The sequence below is a fragment of the Canis lupus genome, chromosome 9, assembly GCF_003254725.2.
Source record: "Canis lupus dingo isolate Sandy chromosome 9, ASM325472v2, whole genome shotgun sequence".
NCBI lineage: Eukaryota > Metazoa > Chordata > Mammalia > Carnivora > Canidae > Canis > Canis lupus.
In genome coordinates, this window is record NC_064251.1 from 52,667,262 (window position 1) to 52,685,918 (window position 18,657).

At 41.2% G+C, this 18,657-nt stretch overlaps 1 protein-coding gene across 10 annotated transcripts in view; it reads left to right on the forward strand.

Annotated features, from left to right (window-relative positions):
• TSC1 (TSC complex subunit 1) overlaps positions 1-18,657 on the forward strand; it is a 50,941-nt gene that overhangs the window by 3,365 nt on the left and 28,919 nt on the right. For 6 of the 10 annotated variants that reach the window (XM_035720333.2, XM_025475605.3, XM_025475602.3 and 3 more), the window contains exons 2-5: positions 6,828-6,890; positions 13,616-13,801; positions 15,047-15,150; positions 16,609-16,761. In XM_035720333.2, coding sequence (XP_035576226.1) covers positions 13,696-13,801; positions 15,047-15,150; positions 16,609-16,761 — 363 coding nt within the window. In that variant the 5' untranslated portion in view covers positions 6,828-6,890; positions 13,616-13,695. Of the gene's footprint in view, positions 1-4,904; positions 5,092-5,174; positions 5,269-6,827; positions 6,891-10,073; positions 10,098-13,615; positions 13,802-15,046; positions 15,151-16,608; positions 16,762-18,657 lie in introns of those variants that run through there. The other 4 variants (XM_049114936.1, XM_025475603.3, XM_049114934.1 and 1 more) reach the window with 3 other exon arrangements.

Consider the following 18,657-nt stretch of genomic DNA (forward strand, 5'->3'; position numbering starts at 1 on the left):
CTTTCGACTTTTAACAAGCCATTGAAGTTCTCTGAGCTTCAGTTTCTTCATCTGTGAAATAAGAGAGTTGGATTGTGAATTAGAGTATTTCTGAGTCAAAATTTCTGGGATTTCAGGTCCTCCTGGGGCTTCAGCTAAACATTCTGACTAAATTGATTGAGTCCAAGTGTTAATGGCTTTATAATAAGTAAGGAAATTGGTGACGCTTAGCCTGACCCGTTGAGTGATGACTTGTTTGTCCTTTCTTTTATATCACATGCTTTTTGAAAATGTAATTCCGTATAAGTTCATCATAAGTCTCCCTTTGAGAGGTTAGTTTTATCTGTCTTAGTTTTGTTTGCCATGTATGTAGTTGAAATTAAGCATGAAAGCAAAATGTACTCAATAACATTTAAACCTGCAGCTTTTTGCTTTAAAAAATATGTGTAATTAGCATACATTCACACTCAAGTTTTTTCACCTCAGTGCTTTGTATAATTTAGTTTGCACGACAATATTCTTTTTTTTTTTTTTTACCATTTAAATTGGTTTGAAAGAGGTCTGCCATCAACAATTTGAGATTGTTCTTTTTCCAATTTACTTTTTAAGCCTGTAGTTATGAGAAATTAGCCATTTAATATCTGATGTCTGTGTTTTTGGGGGGAGATGAATAAATTAAAAAGAACCGTCCAAAAAGAGTGAATACCTTTTTATATATAAATAAGGTATATGATCTTAGGATCTTGCTAGTTTCTTCTTGTCCCTTGTACAGTGCTAACTTTTGTTCTGTCGAGGGAAGTAGCAAAAGGTAACAGATGAATGAATTCAGATTGTCATCTAATGAGTAAAGTGCCTCAAAAACCTTGCTGATACAAAACAAGGCATGGTAGTTACTGGCCTACAACTCACAGGTCACTTTCTAACGTAAAGACAGTAGAGACCCTGAAGCATTTGAGTAACAAGGGACAGTTTTGCCTTTCTGTTGGTGATGGAAGTTCCAGAAGGGAGTGATAAGGAAGAACAGATGTAGTGACCTTATTAACATCTGCTAGCATTGGGTAAGACCAATGCTGCTTTGAATGATTCACAGAGCACAGAAGCAAACACGAAGTGTATCCATTTTAAATTATGGAATAGTTTTATCAATGTTTCACATGCAAGTTGTTACATGGAGAGACTGCTAAGCCTTAATGTACCTGGCAATACATTTTATTTATTAGTAATACTGTTATAATCAAGTTTATACTTGTTGAGTACTTATGTGCCTAACATTGCGCTAAGTATTTCACATGTATGATCTCTGTGAACTCTTCCCACAGCCTTAATAGACAGGGTAGGGAGATGAGGACACAGGCCTAAGGTCACTTACTCAGCTTCTGAGCTGGGATTTGAACCCTGTTGACTGGCTTCAGAGCCCAAACATTTCATCTTTCAGTTCGATAAATGACATGAACTGCTAATCTCATAACTAAATCATAGGTCAGTGGTTCTTAACTTTTGGGGGTCCTCAGTTCCACTCTGAAAATCTACAGGAAGCTTTAGACCAGATATCCCTTTCTGTCCCATCATTACCAAACAATTCATACAAATTCACTTTGGAACTTTATGGACTCAGCCTGCAGCTCAGCTGATTATTCTAGATAGATTATTCCTCTTAAAAATGGACTTGGGTTTTACTAAAAAAAAAAACTTTTTTTTTAAACCAGTAGGTGGGAAAGGCCCAAGACTTTTTTTTTTTTTTTAAGATTTTTTTTTTTTCTTCATGAGAAACACAGAAAGAGAGAGAGGGGCAGAGACACAGGCAGAGGGAGAAGCAGGCTCCTTGCAGGGAGCCCGATGTGGGACTCAATCCTGGGTCTCCAGGATCACGCCCTGGCCCAAGGCAGCACTAAACCGCTGAGCCACCCAGGCTGCCCAAGGCCCAAGACTTCTTTTATTTATTTATTTATTTATTTATTTATTTATTTATTTATTTATTTATTTATTATTTTTTATTTATTTATGATAGTCACAGAGAGAGAGAGAGAGAGAGAGAGAGAGGCAGAGACATAGGCAGAGGGAGAAGCAGGCTCCATGCACTGGGAGCCCGACGTGGGATTTGATCCCGGGTCTCCAGGATCGCGCCCTGGGCCAAAGGCAGGCGCTAAACCGCTGCGCCACCCAGGGATTCCCCCAAGACTTCTTTTAAAGATGGACCTGTACTCTGTGTTATAAATCATCTTGTTAAACTTTTATATTGAAAGATTCTTTACACTTCCCTGGGAATTCAACTTTAAATGCCATATTAAAAAAAAAATTAGAAGTGGAGATCTCAGGTGTGTAACATGCTAAATGCTTGTCAAGCTTGGCCTTCAGTCTGTGCCGGTACCTTTAGCACCTGGCAGAAGTCCATTGGGCTTTTTCCCAAGGCTTATGCACTATGTAGTTTTTCCCGTTGAACCTCAAAATATTTTTAAAATTATATATTAAGTATATGTTTTTAATCTTTCTTGGCTTCATCCTTCTCCTTCCTGGACCAGTGGTTCTCAGCCTTTAGTGGGCATCGGAATGACCCCGAAGACCCCACCGCCAGAGTTTCTGGTTCAGAGGTGTGGTGCAAGGCCCAAGAATCTGCATTTCTCATAAATCCCCAGCCGATGCTGCTGTTGCCAGTGTGAGGACCACATTTGAGAACCACTGTCTTAGACTATTAAACCTTAGACTATTAAACCTTGGGCCTTTATTCCCTAGGGCATTTCTATATTCTACGAACTTGAAACTTAAAGAGATCTTAACAGTTTACTCAGATTTCTTTTAGGAGAAGCTCTGTAGAGTGACTCTTTGAAACATACATGATATCTGCGTGACCTGTATTTTGTTGGTAAATAATTTTGTTCAGGCTAAAAGAAACGTTATTTATAGAAGACATATATCTTACTGAAATCAGGCTCTGTCCAAGTTCTATAAGATTCACCTTTGACATAGGGTATAAGCTTCAGCAAGTTGTCCCTCAAGGTCCCTAATGGCAAGAATTCTGAATGGTGAATCTGGAGCTCCCCTGCCTCAGTTCATGTGACCTGGAGAGGGCCTGCAGCTGTGAGACCGTGGAAGTTACCCACGACTACACATTTGGCAGGTTTTGCCATCAGCTGCTTCACTCTGACACACAAAGTAATGTTTCCTACTGTCTTCTCCTTCCTTCTGTGTGTCCGTGGGAAGAGAGAATCGGAGCTAGCATCATCCTTTTTGGATGCATTTGTGCTGAAGGCAGCTTTGTTCACTTGGTAGAGTATTGCCCTAAGAAATCACCTGAGACTGTTACTGAGCCAGAGCTGAACCCAATAGTGTACTAGTATATGATTATTATTGTTATCTTTGCTATTAACATAATGGTTCCTTTTTATCTGTAGTGTACTTCACACTGAAATTGTCTGTCTGTGCCTGAATTGTATCTGAATTGTCTTTGAGTTTTTTAGATGAAAAACCTGAGTATGGATAGCAAGTTACAGCAAAGGGCATCTGCCTGCATGTAAACATCATAGACAAGTGTGCATAAAACCGTCTCAGGCGATGTGGTTTGCAGGTTGGAAGAGTCCTAGGCTAGAAGGCCACACAGTACTGGCTTTCCAAAAGTCTGAATGATCAACTGATATTTCAGATAAAATACGTTCAACTGATACTTTCAGATAAAATATGTTCTAAAGGCATTTTCAGTGCCTGCCATGAACATTTCATAAACAGATAGCTCTTAGCCCTCCCACAGCTTGTAATGCTTAGGGCAGAGATGTGAAAACCTGTATGTGTCCTGCCAGTGGCAGCTATCCATGGCTGTTAAGATGAAGTCCATGTGTAGTCCTACGTATAGAAGCCATCTATCTATCTGTAAACACCTTAAGAATGAAATTAAGGTGAACTGTGAAAACAAATTGACCTGTGCTCTTTCTCTTACATCTTAAAATACTAACAAACACAGAACCTTCTTTCTCAAACCTGCCCTTTATTTATTTATTTATTTATTTTCCAAAAAGAAAATACTTTCCAAAAAGAAAAAACTTCCAATTGCTTGTAGGAAGTGCCATCACAGTGTTGCTTTTGGGTGAAAACACAGCTTTTGCGTCAGATATGAAAGAGGAAAAATCTAGATCTGGGGGCATGTTCTTTTATTTGGCTCTTGAAAATGAGAATGTGGATTGACCCTGTTATGCTCTGAGGTGCTTCCATCCCCTTTGGGGTACACATCTTTGAGGGGCTGGTTTTCTCCATTCCTCACTAACATCACAAGTTCATAGGTCACATCCACTGACTGACCCAAATTCTGTTACCTAGCAGTACTCTGTAGGGCAGGAATTTTTTTTTTTTTTTTTTTAGGGCATGATTTAAATATGAATGAATAGGGCAGCCCCGGTGGCCCAGCGGTTTAACACCACCTTCCTGGGGTGTGATCCTGGGGACCTGGGGAGTCCCGCGTTGGACTCCCTGCGTGGAGCCTGCTTCTCCCTCTGTCTGTGTCTCTGCCTCTCTCTCTCTCTCTGTGTCTCTCATGAATAAATAAGTAAAATCTTTAAAAAGAATACGAATGAATAAGTAAGTAAGCAGTTAAACATAAATAATGGCAAGTAGCCTTTGACAAGCCAGCATTAAATTGATGATAATCTATTACCATTAGCCATTTTTTGGCCCAGCGAGAAAGAGGTTAGGAAATCTTACTGTTGAGCATTGGACAAAAAAAAAAAAATATTGTGATTTCATATGCCAGTCCATTGTCCAAGATGGCTGGGCAGGCTACAAGAGCTCATCTTGTTTATATACCAACTTTATCATTGCCCTGGATATTCCTTTTCAGGTAAAAGATCCAACAAGGATTAATTGTAAGAGGACATCTATATGACTCACTGGACTAACAGCTGATGTTAAGGTTCTGAATTTTAAAGGCTTCTATGTTTTAGTTCCAGTTTTTACTTGATTGACTGAGGCCACGCAAGCACTCCTGGTCTGAATGATTTGGCTGAATTTCTGAGAGGCCAGCCCACCTCCCAGCAGTGGGCGCACACTTGCAGTATGCCACTGAGGACCGTTGGTGTTTAAAGCCTAGAATGTGCTCCATGAGGAAATACAATTACCCGGACATCTGAGGCAAGAGATTTGAATTGTTAGAGGGTTGCTGCCTCCACAAGTTTGACTTTGAGCATCACAGTATATTGAAGGGCTCGTTTGCAAGCTTTCTCAGGCTCACTCACCAGACGTATGCAGTGCGTGAAGCTCAGCTTCCATACACTACACCCCACCCTGGAGCGGGGACCAAAGAAGTTGGTAAAACATTGGCTGGCCTGCACAGGATATATTTGCTTTTTGTGTGCTGGGTGCTGCAGTGGGCCCAAAGGGGGGTAAGGGGGTACCTGGGAACCAAACAGATGTCCAAGTCCTCGTGGAGCTTACCATCTCATGACCAGACCGTACCTAAATATAGTTTGAAAGGCCCACGTTTTAAAGGGAAATTGGAATGTATTTGTATAGACTCATTTAACATGAGATCGTTCAGATGGAAAGTATGGTAAAGAGAGGAAGAAAGTAGAGAAATGATAGCTGCCCACAAATATTTTGTGCTTGTCCTGTAGAAGGATCAGATAAAGGTTGTGCTGTTTTTAAGGCAGGATTCAGCTTCATAGGTTTATTTTAGCACTATTGTAACAACTTCCATATAGTCAGCAAGTACCAGACGCCGTGATAGCCACTAGAGTGATAGTACTGAGCTCCTGTCTCTCCCTGGATGTTGCTTCTGTTCTAATGAGGGAGATGTGTTCAGTAACTAATTACTGAATGTCACATTTTATTTAATTGGGTTGTGGTAAGTGACACAAAGAAATATAGGCTGCTAAGCAAATATAACAGGGGACCTGACCTAGTCTAGGGTACAGGAGTGGAGGGAAGGGAAGGCTTGGCTTCTCTGATGGGGCAAAAAAAATTTTTTTAAAGATTTATTTATTTGAGAGAGAGTGAGTGAGCATGCATCCCCACCTCCCCCCTGTGACAGGGGGAGAGAATCTTCAGGCAGACTCCCCTGCTGAGCTTGGAACCTGATGTGGGGCTGGATCTCAGGATGCTGAGATCACGACCTGAGCTGAAACTAAGAGTCTGATGCTCAACTGACTGAGCCACCCACACGTGATGGAGCAAACATTTAAGTTGAGATTTTAGGATTGATTCTTAGCTTGGGAGTAGGGAGGCGAGAGGGGCAGCAGTGCTGTAGAGAGGGAGGGGATACATGGGAGGGAGGACAGGGAGGTGCAGGCCCACTAAGTGCTTTGCGCCTGGTCCTGTTCTTGCTTTTGGGGTGTGTATCCCAGGGCTGTTTGAGCGATGACTGTGCCCCAGGCTGTGCCAGGGCTCAAGGATGCATCGTCCTGTGTAACCCCACACAGCCTTCTGAGGTAGAGGCTGCTGTTCTTCTCACTTTCCAGATGAGGTAACAAGGTCAGATGTTAGGCACCTGAGGATAACTGCCAGAAGTGGCCCAGCTAATACGTGGCAGAGCTGGGATTGCACCTCAGAGCTTTAGGACTCGAGAGGCCATCCTGACCATTTGTTTATAGCTCCAGTAAACAGACAGCTAACAAAAGGTAGAGAATACAAGTTCAGCACAATATAAAGAGTTTTCCAGCAACCAGCTGTTCAGAAATGTAGACAGGGAGAGAGGCACGTGCGCCCACTGATTGTAAGTGTTCATTCCCGTGGAAACTAGCTGGCCACCTGTCAGGGCTGGGGCAGGAAGGAGGTCGAACCTGGTGAACCCTAAACTCCCTCTGGGTACATCTGGGATTTCACTTCATTGTAAGATTATTGTATACATTATATGTGTTTTTTCCCTTCAGTGACCATGAAAGACACCAGCTTGGCAGCACTGGAAACCGAAGTACCAATTGTCCCCAGAACAGGTAAGGTATAAATTCAGTCCAGTGGTTGGGAAAGACAGAAGGGAATCATTCACCTATATGGTTGCATAGGTGTGTGCTTGTTTCTTTGCACTCAGGATTTAACAGTTCTGGTTTTAGCTACTTGCTAGGAACTGGTCCTTCTGTGGCGTGAAGTAATTTGTCAAATTACCCATGATTTATTACTTATTCAGTGCCAGACACTGTGTTTGGTGCTTTCTTTTTAGGCATTACTCATTTTCTTTTTCACAGGCACACTTTTGGTGGAGCCCCATTTTACAGATGAGGACTGGGGCTCGGAGATACTATCTGAATTTCCTAGGGTTGTATAGCTGCTACTTGGGGGACCTGCGACTTGGATCATTTCTGTCCAGCAGCAGGGTTTGGTTTTCACACTAAATGATATTGAAGCCTTTGTGTTGGGGTGAGTCATTTGACTAGTGTGGAGGTTCTCAGCCTTGGCTGTGGAAATCCACTTGGATCTATAAAAACAAACCAAATGTGTTCTCTCTGCCCCACCCTTTAACCTGTTCTGGAGTAAGGCCTGGGCTTCAGGATTTTATAAAATCTCCAGTTGATTCTAATGTACATCCTAGGCTGAGAACCCCTGAGCCTAGGGAATTAGCGTTTACATCTTAACGTGGCCTTATTTATTAATTGTCTTAATTAGCATTTTGGGATGAATTATATGCTGTGACAGTTTCTAGGAATTGGAGGATGCTCAAGGTCCCAGGATATATCCTTCATCAATACTGAGGTGCTGGCACTTTTGTGGATATGAATTTGGTCTTAGTGACATGACTTACCACTGAGCTGTGATTTTGAGTTTGCTGGCAGGAATGCCCAACGCAACAGCATTGTGTGTCTGTGGGAAGGTGTGGGGAAGATAGGGAAAGTGTTTGGTTTCTCTCAATATATGTGTCGAGCATCACATGGTAATGTTCGTATCATTTACGCCCAAACTGAATAACACATATTGTAAATCTCAAACTTTATTCCACATTTTTCAGTATTGCAATTATATGAACATCTTAGTAGCTAGACTTATAAGGTTTGGAGTTTTAATATGGAAAAATCACTTTGTTAGGACTAGCAGCCAGATTGTTCCTGTGGTCACTGTTACAAGCTGAAGATGAGCTAAATAGACGCTCATCCTCGGCTGCCATAGGCAGTCCTGTCACTAACCTTAATGGATAAAGTAGAATGCAATTTAGGGAAGTTTCTCGTAGATGGTTTTCTAGAAGGAAGCTGTATCTGGGATTGATAGCTTAGGCAAGTCTCACAGATCCTTTGTCTTTAGCTACTAAAAATTATTGGCAACCTATAGCTATATCTTTTTGACAAACTTTTTGTTTACATTTTTAACCTTCATAGACCCAAAACTACAAGACACCGTCTTCCCTAAAGCATTTTTTGTAAGGTCTGTTTTTAAATTTGATTAGTGACTATAAAATATATGAGGGGGTTTCAGTTTTTCACTAACATCGTTTTCTTTATAGTCTTTATATTCTTCATCTTTGCTCGAAGATAATTTATCCTGGATGTTGATTGTGATTTTGGATTTTTTTATGTCATAAAATCGAGGTGACAGATTGACGTTTTAGTTTTCATTCATCCGCATGAGATGTGAAGTATTCCCAAATATGAATTTTTCTTGAAAGACTAAGACTTTAAGTTAAATGCAGTTTTAAAGGTTGTTTTGTTTGTAATGCTGTAAGACAATTCTAAAATATTTAGAATTAAAATATAGTTTAATTCCTTTCTATTTAGCCATCTGTTATTAAAATTTTTATAAACATTTGGCTTAGAGTAATTACTCTTACTTGTAGAGTTATTTATCTAATCTACCTTCTTTTAATATTCATATTAGTTAACATATTTAGCCATTTGTAAGTTCTTGATTGTTTTTGAACATAAAAGTCACATTCATTAGCTAAAGTTTTTATATTTCTAATCAGTATAAACTTGTACTTAAACTTATAAACACAAAACTTGGATGTTAGAGCTAGAGCGTTTTATTCAAAAGTGAGTATTCAGATTTTTAACAGTAATTCTAAGCACATACCTTGTCCACATTACAGATATCGTGTAGATTATTGTAATAGTAATGACATATAGTTATTGATTATACGTGCTCAGGGGTTCTGCAAATGCTGCTGAAGTAGGCATTTGACAGTTCAAGTTTTACGCTTTCTAAAGACCAAGACCAAAGCCAGATGTTGGCCAAATAGACTAAAAGCCAAACTTGGGTGACTCTAAAAGCCAAACTTGGGTGACTCATTATTTTCCATGCACGTTGAGATCATACTAAGTATTCTGTTCTGTTTGATTGAATCTGATGACCAGTTGTAAAGTTTAAACTTGGTGTATTCAAGAGTGGTGACTAACAAACAATCCCCTATTGCTTCCAATTGAGTGGTCAGGGGAGACCTCTTAGAGATGGTGACATTTTGAACAGAGACTTCAGTGACAGTTGGCTGTGCAAAGATCTGGGAGAGAGAGGCATTCCCAGGGATAGTGGGAGCAGCAAGGGCAGAAGGCTTGAGCAGGAACCAGTTTTCCTGGCTTTTGGGAGACTGGGAGCAGAGCAGAGAAACGACAAGACAGAGTGGTATGAAAGGAAGCAGACAGAGGCCGGGGGTTCACAAGTGGCTGAAGCACGTGGAGCGTTTTGGCCACTCCTGGGGTTCTGCTTTTACTCCCTCCATTCTAAACAGGAGAGGGATGGATTCTGATTTCCCTATTTCAGAGTCTTTATGGTGGTTTGGTGGCAATTACATCGTAGGGGAGCAGGATGGGAGGTGATGGGGCTCGAAGTGGCCCACAACAAAGGGGGTAGCAAAATTGGTGGGCTTGCTGATAGATCAGGGGGGAGTGTGAGAGCTGTGGAGGAGTTGAGGATGTCACCATGGATTCATGTTGGCTACAGACTGATGGTTGTGTGTTTTCCTGAGATCCAGAAGACTGGCAGATTGACAGGTTCTGGGGTAGGAGTAGCTGTTGAAAGTCATGTCTTCCCATGTGAACAGTGTGGTCTATAGCACTGTACTGTGGCACACGGCCACTGAAGATAATGTTCACCTAAGTGGAATGCTGCTTTGGCACGTGGGATACAGAGATGTACTAACCTAGGTATTGACTTGCGGCTTCTCCTGACTCCTGTGTTCTATACTTGGTTATTTCCAGAACGGAAGAGAGACTTTCACAGCTGTAAGTTGGTGCTGCCTGCCTGTAGTGCTAATCTTCACGTGACTTTCCCCAGCCCATCTTCCCCAGGCTGGGAAGTGTGTCTGACATGTGTATGCCTCACCTGCCCCCACCACATGCATGGCCCTCTCCCCATTCTGTGCGCCCACTGGGCTCTCCGCACTTCCTTCTCCCACACCAGTTTTCCATTGCACGTGCTATAAGTCTGTCTTCCCTCTCAGCACCTTGCATTAGCCCCTTGAGAAATGTTTGAATGAGTTTTAAAAAGAAGAGATAATCTAATCATGGCATTGATTCTAAAAGCTCATTATTAAACTCTTGGGAGGGCTTTTTGTTTGTTTTTTAAAAATTTTATTTATTTATTCATGAGAGACACACAGAAAGAGAGGCAGAGACACAGGCAGAGGGAGAAGCAGGCCCCATGCAGGGAGCCCGACGCGGGACTCCATCCCGAGTCTCCAGGATCACGCCCTGGGCTGAAGGTGGCGCTAAACCGCTGAGCCACCCAGGCTGCCTGGAGGACTTTTTTGAATGTCAGAATCCTTGAGCTTGTGGGACACTTATGAGGAACCTTACATAAAACCCAAGATTTATATTTTTGGGGGGATTAAAAACTATGGTTGAAAGGTAGAAATTTAAAACATAATTTTATTTTTATTTTATTTTATTTTTTTAAAGATTTTATTTTATTTATTCATGAGAGACACACAGAGAGAGAGAGAGAGACAGAGACACAGGCAGAGGGAGAAACAGGCTCCATGCAGGGAGCCCGACATGGGACTTGATCCTGGGTCTCCAGCATCAGGCCCTGGGCTGAAGGCAGCGCCAAACCGCTGAGCCACCCGGGCTGGCCTAAAACAGAATTTTAAACCAGAAAAGCTGGTTGCCAAAACTGTACTAATGTGTCTTATTTTCTTGTTTATTTATTTTAGAGATTTTATTTATTTATTTGAGAGAGAGAGAGAACGTGCCAGAGAAAGAGAGAGAGAGCACAAGCGAGGTAAGGGACAGACGGAGAAGCAGACTCCCCACTGAGCAGGGAGCCTAATGAGGCACTTGATCCTGGGGCTCTGGGATTGTGACCTGAGATAAAGGCAGACGCTTAACCGAATGAGCCACCCAGATGCCCCATTAATGTGTTTTAGAATAAAACTTAATTTTTAAAATATTTATTTTGCTTTCTATAAAGGATCTGGAAGGAGCAGGCTCCAGAAACCAGACTTTGACACCTAAGATGACGTTTGTGAACTGAAAAGCAAGCAAGGTAGTCCAAGCTGGTCAGTCCTGACTGTGGCCAAATTGCATGGATGGACACCATCTTTGTTTGGAATTGAGCTCCTATCATGTATTCTGGGCTGGACTTGGGGGACCAGCTCTGATATTCCTGCCTTCTGAAGACACAAAATACAAGCTCAGAAGTCTCACTAGACTGAGAGTAGATGGGTAGCAATTTTATTGGAACACAACCAAACTTAGGGCAAAATGCTTCTAAACCTGAGAATAATTTGTGATTACCTGAAGTAGAAAGGAATGTGAAGACTAGCCAGAAAATCTGCTATTAAAAAGTCATCTTGAAAGTGGTGGCCTCTGCCTGTGTCTCTGCCTCTGTGTGTGTGTGTGTGTTTCTCTCATGAATAAATAAATAAAATCTTTTTAAAAAAAGAAAGAAAGAAAAAGTGGTGGCCTCAAGATTGCTACTAGTTTTCTTTTTGATAATTAATGAGCACTGCTCAGGGAGTATTCGTGCCTAGTGTATGCATACATTCTCTCATTTAATTCTCTCCACAGACAATAAATCCTGACAGGTTGATATTTTCTTCACTTTTAAATTTAATCCAACTCACAAGGTGAAATTTGTTTCTATTTTCAGCTCTGAACTCTTAGAAGAAAATCTTATCAGTTGTAAGCTCTTTGAAATGGACTCCCTTTGTGATTTACCTAAAAGATTTATATTCATAGTTGTGAGCCAGCAACTTCCTATATCACATCACGATAAGCTATCAAAAATGCATTTAAATTTATTTATTTATTTATTTTTTGGCTTATGAACTTCTGATTTACTGAGAGCCAAATCAGTGGCCACTGCCGGGTTGTAATTAAACAAGAGCATAGATGATAATAGTTAATACTCACCAGTTTCTGGGGCCCATTGATGCTTTAAATTTTGCATTCTCGCAGGAGGAGCTTAACTCTTTAGTGGACTCTTTCTATAGCATAATGTTTCCTCCCTAGTGCTTGTTAAAATGCAGGTTCCTAAGTCCCAAAGCCAGCTGTGGAATGGGCCAGGAGATTGAGGTTCTGAGAGGCATCCTGGGTGGTCTGGGTCCATGTTGAAGCCAGAGGGCTGCTACTCCAGCCACTCAAAGCAGCACAGAGGAAGCCACATGATACAGCCATGGGCCTGGGAGTTGAGCCCTCACAGGTCTGCTTTACTGTGTGACCTTGGTGAAGTTACTTACCTTTTTGAGTCTCCATGTTCTTATTTATAAAAGAGGATATCTGCTTACCTCACAGAATTGCTGTGAAGATGGAAACCATGAGTTCGCTTGATGTCATATTGAGGGGTTCAGGGCTTTACAGTCGAGCAGATCTTGGTTCAAATTTTAGTTCTCTGGTTCTGCCTCTTGGTAGCTTTGCAACTCCAGGCAAATGGCTTCATTTTTGTTTCTCTCCCTGTAAAATGGGGACAGATGAACCAACCTCATGATACTGGTCTAAGGACTGTATTCATTGATGTTTGTAAAAGATGTGCAGTTCCTATCTCTTAAATGATCATTGGTTTTACTTGTTTTTGAAAATATACCTTTAGAGACATAAGTGGAGACAAAGAAATTATTGCAAATGCGGATAGTGACACCTGGAGAATGAGCTGCTTTTCTGTATATAAAGATAAGGCAGTGGATCTACCACCAGGAGGAATGGAGTCTTTGAAGAGAGGAGATTTACCCTTGTGCCCCCACTTCATGCCTCTTGCCTGTGACCAACGGCATTTGAGTGTGACATATTTCTGTGAGGAGGCATTTGTATGAAAATTCGAGACACGGTCCCTTGTTCAAATGAGATATTAAATGTACAGCCTCATGACCTAAAAAGCTAGACCAGCTTTTAGGCAGGGATGGGAGTTTCATGAGGAAAATAGGATGCTTTTAGTTCTTCATCTGAAAATAGTTCATCTACTTTTTGGATCGATGATTTGAAATGTAAACATAGCCTTAGCCAAAACCCAAGGCAGAGTCAGAAGTAGGAATAAAAATAAAAAACTTCGCTTGGGTCCTGGCATTAAGTTGCTGTGATGGTTCTGACTGGTTGCAGTGTTCCCTGTCTCTCTCCAGTGGTTGTATTCCATAGACCTCCTCTTCACAGATTTGTCAAACAGAATTATTCTCACACCCTACCTTCTTTCATCAGCAGAATTCTGGACAGGCTTTTCTGCATTGAGCACATGCGCTGGTTGTCTTGCAGGTAATTTTTTTCTGGGGAAAAATGGGGCCATTTTGTCACACTATCTTCCGTTTTCTCAGTCTGGTAGTGACACCAATGAAGAGCCTGCAGAGTTGTTAGCGTGCGTCCCGGACCCGGCGCAGCACATTTGTGTAAGAGAATGGCCCAGCAAGCAAATATCGGGGAGCTCCTCTCCATGCTGGACTCCCCTGTGCTGAGTGTGCGCGACGATGTGACAGCTGTCTTCAAAGAGAACCTCAGCTCTGGTAAGCAGGGTCGCGTCCATGTACGTCAGAACGACTGACCTGGGAATGACCATAGTCCACTGATACAGGTTTTCATCTTCTAAGGAGAGTCTCGAAAACCACTGAGAAAAGAGCATCTATTGCTGGGTTCATTCTCTGTGTGCTTTAAGCTTTTTTTTTTTTTTTATTATGGAAATATTCAAATAGACACACAAACTTACGAAGTAAGAATCACATAATGAACTCCCGATCCAGCTTCAAAATTGCTGCCTTCTTGTTTCATCTCACCCCTGTTGCTCCCCCTGTCCAAGTATTTTCAAGGAGATGCTGTTTGGAAATCATATATGTGATTTCTGGTATAAAATGCATGGCCTCACTTTAATCAGAGAAACATGAATTTCACAGTACCTTTCTTTGCTTACTAGGTTGACAAAAATCAAACACTGATTACAGAAATGGGTACTGTTGGCAGGAGAATGGATTAGTGTTCAGCCTTTTTGGAGTATCCACCATCCATTAAAAAGCCTGTACCATGTGTCCCACTTAACAAGAGTCTGTATTTCTTTATGGTCTTGAATGAAACCTAGTGAAAAATGGGGAAACCCAAGTATCCTTCAGTAGGTGACTAGTTAAATGAATTGTGTAGAGTTGTGCAGTGGAGCAGCAGGTCAGAGGTGCTGCCACAGGAGGGCATCTACAACACACTGTCGAGTGTAAGACCACACACACACACAGACTGCAAGTACATGGGTGTGGGGGCCATGTGCCTGTGTGCGCACGTGTTTGCGGTTACCCAAGTAGAAAGAGGTTTGAAAGGACGTGTACCAAAGTCGGATGCTTATCTCTGAAGAGAGGGTTGAGAGAGGCCAGTAGCGAGGAGGACTTGTACTTTATGTACTTTGACATAATCTGAGTTGTTACCAGTGGACCTGGTTACAATTTTATAATCAAAGAAAGCAATAAAAAAGAAGGTAGCATTTCAGTGGTTCTCCGGATACTTAGGTAAATTCGAATAATATCCTGTTTTTTTTTTCTTTTCAGTTTTATACCTTTATTTGACTATCAGCGATTAGTTCTCAACCACATTAACAGTCTGTAGATTTTTGAAAGTTTTTAAACCTAAATGGATTGAAAGGTGGAAATAGAATTTTTTATGTAACCTTGGGGAGCACATAGAGATACGCTTGCTGGATTTCGTGACAGATAGCCATTTGAGGCAAATTGAGAATGTTAGAGGAAATAATGATTTTCCTTTCCTTTGTGCAGACCGTGGTCCGATGCTTGTAAACACCTTGGTGGATTATTACCTGGAAACCAATTCTCAGCCGGTATTACACATCCTGACTACCTTGCAAGAGCCTCACGACAAGGTAACTGCTGGGCTGTGTCCTCTGTTCCCTGCTGGTGCCGCTGCCTCTTCGCACACCCACTATGCAGTCTGTCACGACCTTGCTCCTTTGACTTCTCTGTGCCACAGATGATCTTATTCCCAGATTGCCACTGAGTAGAAAAATAATTTGTGGAATCTGTGTGTCCTGAAGAGTTTACAAAATAAAATGTATTCCAGAGGTTTTTTTAAGCTTTTGCTATTCCAAGAAATCCTATAAATTCTGGTGTTATCGTTGTACAGTGCCAGTTTGACCTGTAAGGTGCCCATCTTTAAATCCATGCTTTGAATAGGATTTTATTTTTTATTTTTTTAAGATATTTATTTATTTGAGAGAGAGACAGAGATAGTGATAGAGAGAAAGAACATGAACAGGGAAGAGAGGGAGAAGCAGGCTCCCTGCTGAGTAGGTAACCTGATGCCAGGCTTGATCCCAGGATCCTGGGATCATGACCTGAGTCGAAGGCTGACACTTAACTGGCTGAGCCAGCCAGGCGCCCCTGAATAGGATTTTAGACTTAATCAATGTGGAAAAATCTGTAGGTCCAGACAGCTAATGCAGCTAATGTACGAGTCCTGTTGCCCCGTAGCAGGCACTTGGAGAGCTCCTTAGTGTTTTATTTTTGTTGATGATAAAAAGCTCACAAAGCATTGTAGTTGCATACTTTGGTTAAGTGTTGACTTTCTTTTTTTTCAAAGATTTTACTTATTTATTCATGAGAGACACACAGAGAGAGGCAGAGACATAGGCAGAGGGAGAAGCAGGCTCCCTGTGGGGAGTCCGATGCAAGACTCGATCCAGGACTCGGTCCCAGGACCCCAGGATCATGACCTGAGCCACTGGAGTGCCCCAAGTGTTGAGCTTCTAGATGCTACTGGCTTCACTAGGATTTAAAGACCTATGCCTTTTCCAGTATATCTTGTTTTGTTGTTTTTCTGGGCTGAATTTTAACTTCTAGACTGCCCGATTTATGTTTGGAGCCAAACCATGTAGACCGGGCTATGGGAGCAATAAGTAGCTGTTTCCAGCAGGATCCTCTCACAGCTTCGGTAACCTGCCACAGGCTCAGGACCAGTGGTTATTGTAAGAAGTGGCTTATTTGTAAGCCATTAATAAGAGGGTCCATGAAGGAATTTCCACCCCCCTTACACATGGGTATCATGGGATCCTTTTTCAGGACCTGACAACTGGCTGCCCTCTCTCGGGCCAAATACAGTGGTGTTTTGTGTGCCAACGTGGTTTTTAAGATCCTTGGTTTGATCTCTTTATCTGGATGGCCTGTGCTTCATGTCAATGGGGACTCAAGGGACTGGTGTCATTATTGTACCTCTGTGTCACCTTCGTATATTCACATGAGGATTTGCCTTGTTTCCCCTGATTTCCTCTGCCCTTCCCCCCAGCCTTACTGAGACATGTTTCCCTGTTCTTTTAATTGTTTAGCACCTCTTGGACAAAATGAATGACTGTATGGGCAGAGCGGCCTCTCGGCTGCCCGCGCTGTCGTTATTGGGGCACGTCATCAGGCTGCAGCCGCCTTGGAAGCACAAACTCTCTCAAGCACCTCTTTTGCCTTCTTTACTCAAATGTCTCAAGGTACAGTGTTTACAAGGGTTTGAATGAAATGCCTTTATGAAGATAATTTCTGAAATTCTGTGTAACTCTAAAGCAAGCAAGCTAGAATTGAACCTTGAGAATTTAGAAACTTTCAGTGTTTGGCTCTCCTTGGATTTAACATAGACCAGAGTTGGTACTTAGTAAATTCTCAGTGGGTCCTGGTGACTGTCCAGGATCTTAGTCTAAGCAGATTTGGCAATACTTGGGTCAGACTAGTTCGACGTGACGTTATTCCCACATTCTTGGATTCCATCTTTGTCCGGTCTTCCATCCGTTAAAACATCTGGGTTCTCTTTCAGGGAAGCCCAGGTTTTCTCTTAATGAGGAGAAAAATGGTTCATGGCTTTTTTTTAGCCATTTAGGAGCATGTTCTGGTTGCAGTCATCATTAAGGTTTTGTTGACATAAGGCCTACTGAATTGCATTCTGTCTTTTTTTTTTTTTTTTTTTTTTTTTTTTTTTTTTTTTTTTTTTTTTTTTTTTTTTTGCATTCTGTCTTTTACAGTAGATTTAGTGCATTTTTCTACACGGTGAGTCAAAACCTAAATAGAACTTTATGGTTTTACTTTTGACAGTAGCTTGCTGAAACACTCCAGGCTATCTGCTTAATCTGTTTTAAGTCCTGGGCTTGTTTCCTATCTACAAAATAAGAAAATATGGTTAATAATAACTGCTCGTACCTCACAGAGACCTAAAAAGATCTGTTACGTGTTTGTTCCAGGATGGTAGTACCTCTGGATCATCTGATACAGCACCATGCAAATTGGTTTTTGTCTCTTGATTTTTGTCTCTGTCAACAAGGGTAACTGGTTCATTTTATCACTAGAGGTGGGTCCCAAAGAGTCACGTTAGTATTCTAAAAACATGCATTTAATGTTGAGAAAAAACGAACAATTGAAACGATTTAATTTTTCTTAAGTGAATGGATCGGTGAGAATATAACTCAGTTTTGAGGCATACAATTCAGTTCAGACTGTAAAACACTTACCTTTTCCAAAAAAGTAAACTCCGATAATTATTCATAGATAGCTGTCCAAGTTGTTGGTTAGAATATTACTGTAAACAAAATTAGGGTTAGTCCTTTTTACTGGAACTGGTTATGTATTTTTGAGTCTCCTACTGGTATTTTACTTTCTTCTAACTAGGTAGCTATTGGCTATGACAAAAGACCTCGTGCTTAACGTAAAAGCTAAATCTATTTAAGGCTTTATTTCCAGACTCAGAGATTTCCCTTTTTTTTTTTTTTCTTCTTTAAGATTTCCCTTTTTAATAGTAACAATAAATGTCTTAGCCTGTGTGGTAGTTTTTGATTACTACTTTGTTTCTTAAATCTAAATACAGTTACTTGGCAAACATTCATGATTTAATTATGGATCAGGTGAGCCGCTGTAGCTATCCTGAGTTGATTCATTATCCATTGGGTATGAAGTATTTTCAATTAGCTTGAAGTTATATGACTTGATATTAAACTATAGACATGGTCAGAGGTCACTGTATCTCCTTTTATTTGCTAATCTATATGTGCTGCTGTGAAGGTGAGCTGCTCAGGAGACTTGTGAGCGCCTTGCTAATTTCTTCTTAAATTATACTTCTGTTGTAATCCTTTAAAAAAATACTAAATTGCTTGACCATATGTAATGTTTTTTAAATTGATAATAAGTAAATATTTGAGGATTTGGTCAAATGAACAGAAACAGTCATGTTCCTTTGTTCTGTTAAAGCCGTCTCCTCATGTTTCTGTTCAGGTGCCACAGGTAGAGCATCCCCAGCTAGAGAACTTGGGCATCTGTCCCCAGGTCAAGTTGAAGCTTCTCTCCCAGATAGGTTTGTCTGGGGGCAGCAGAAGTGGTTTTGGCAGACTCATTATGGTCAAGTT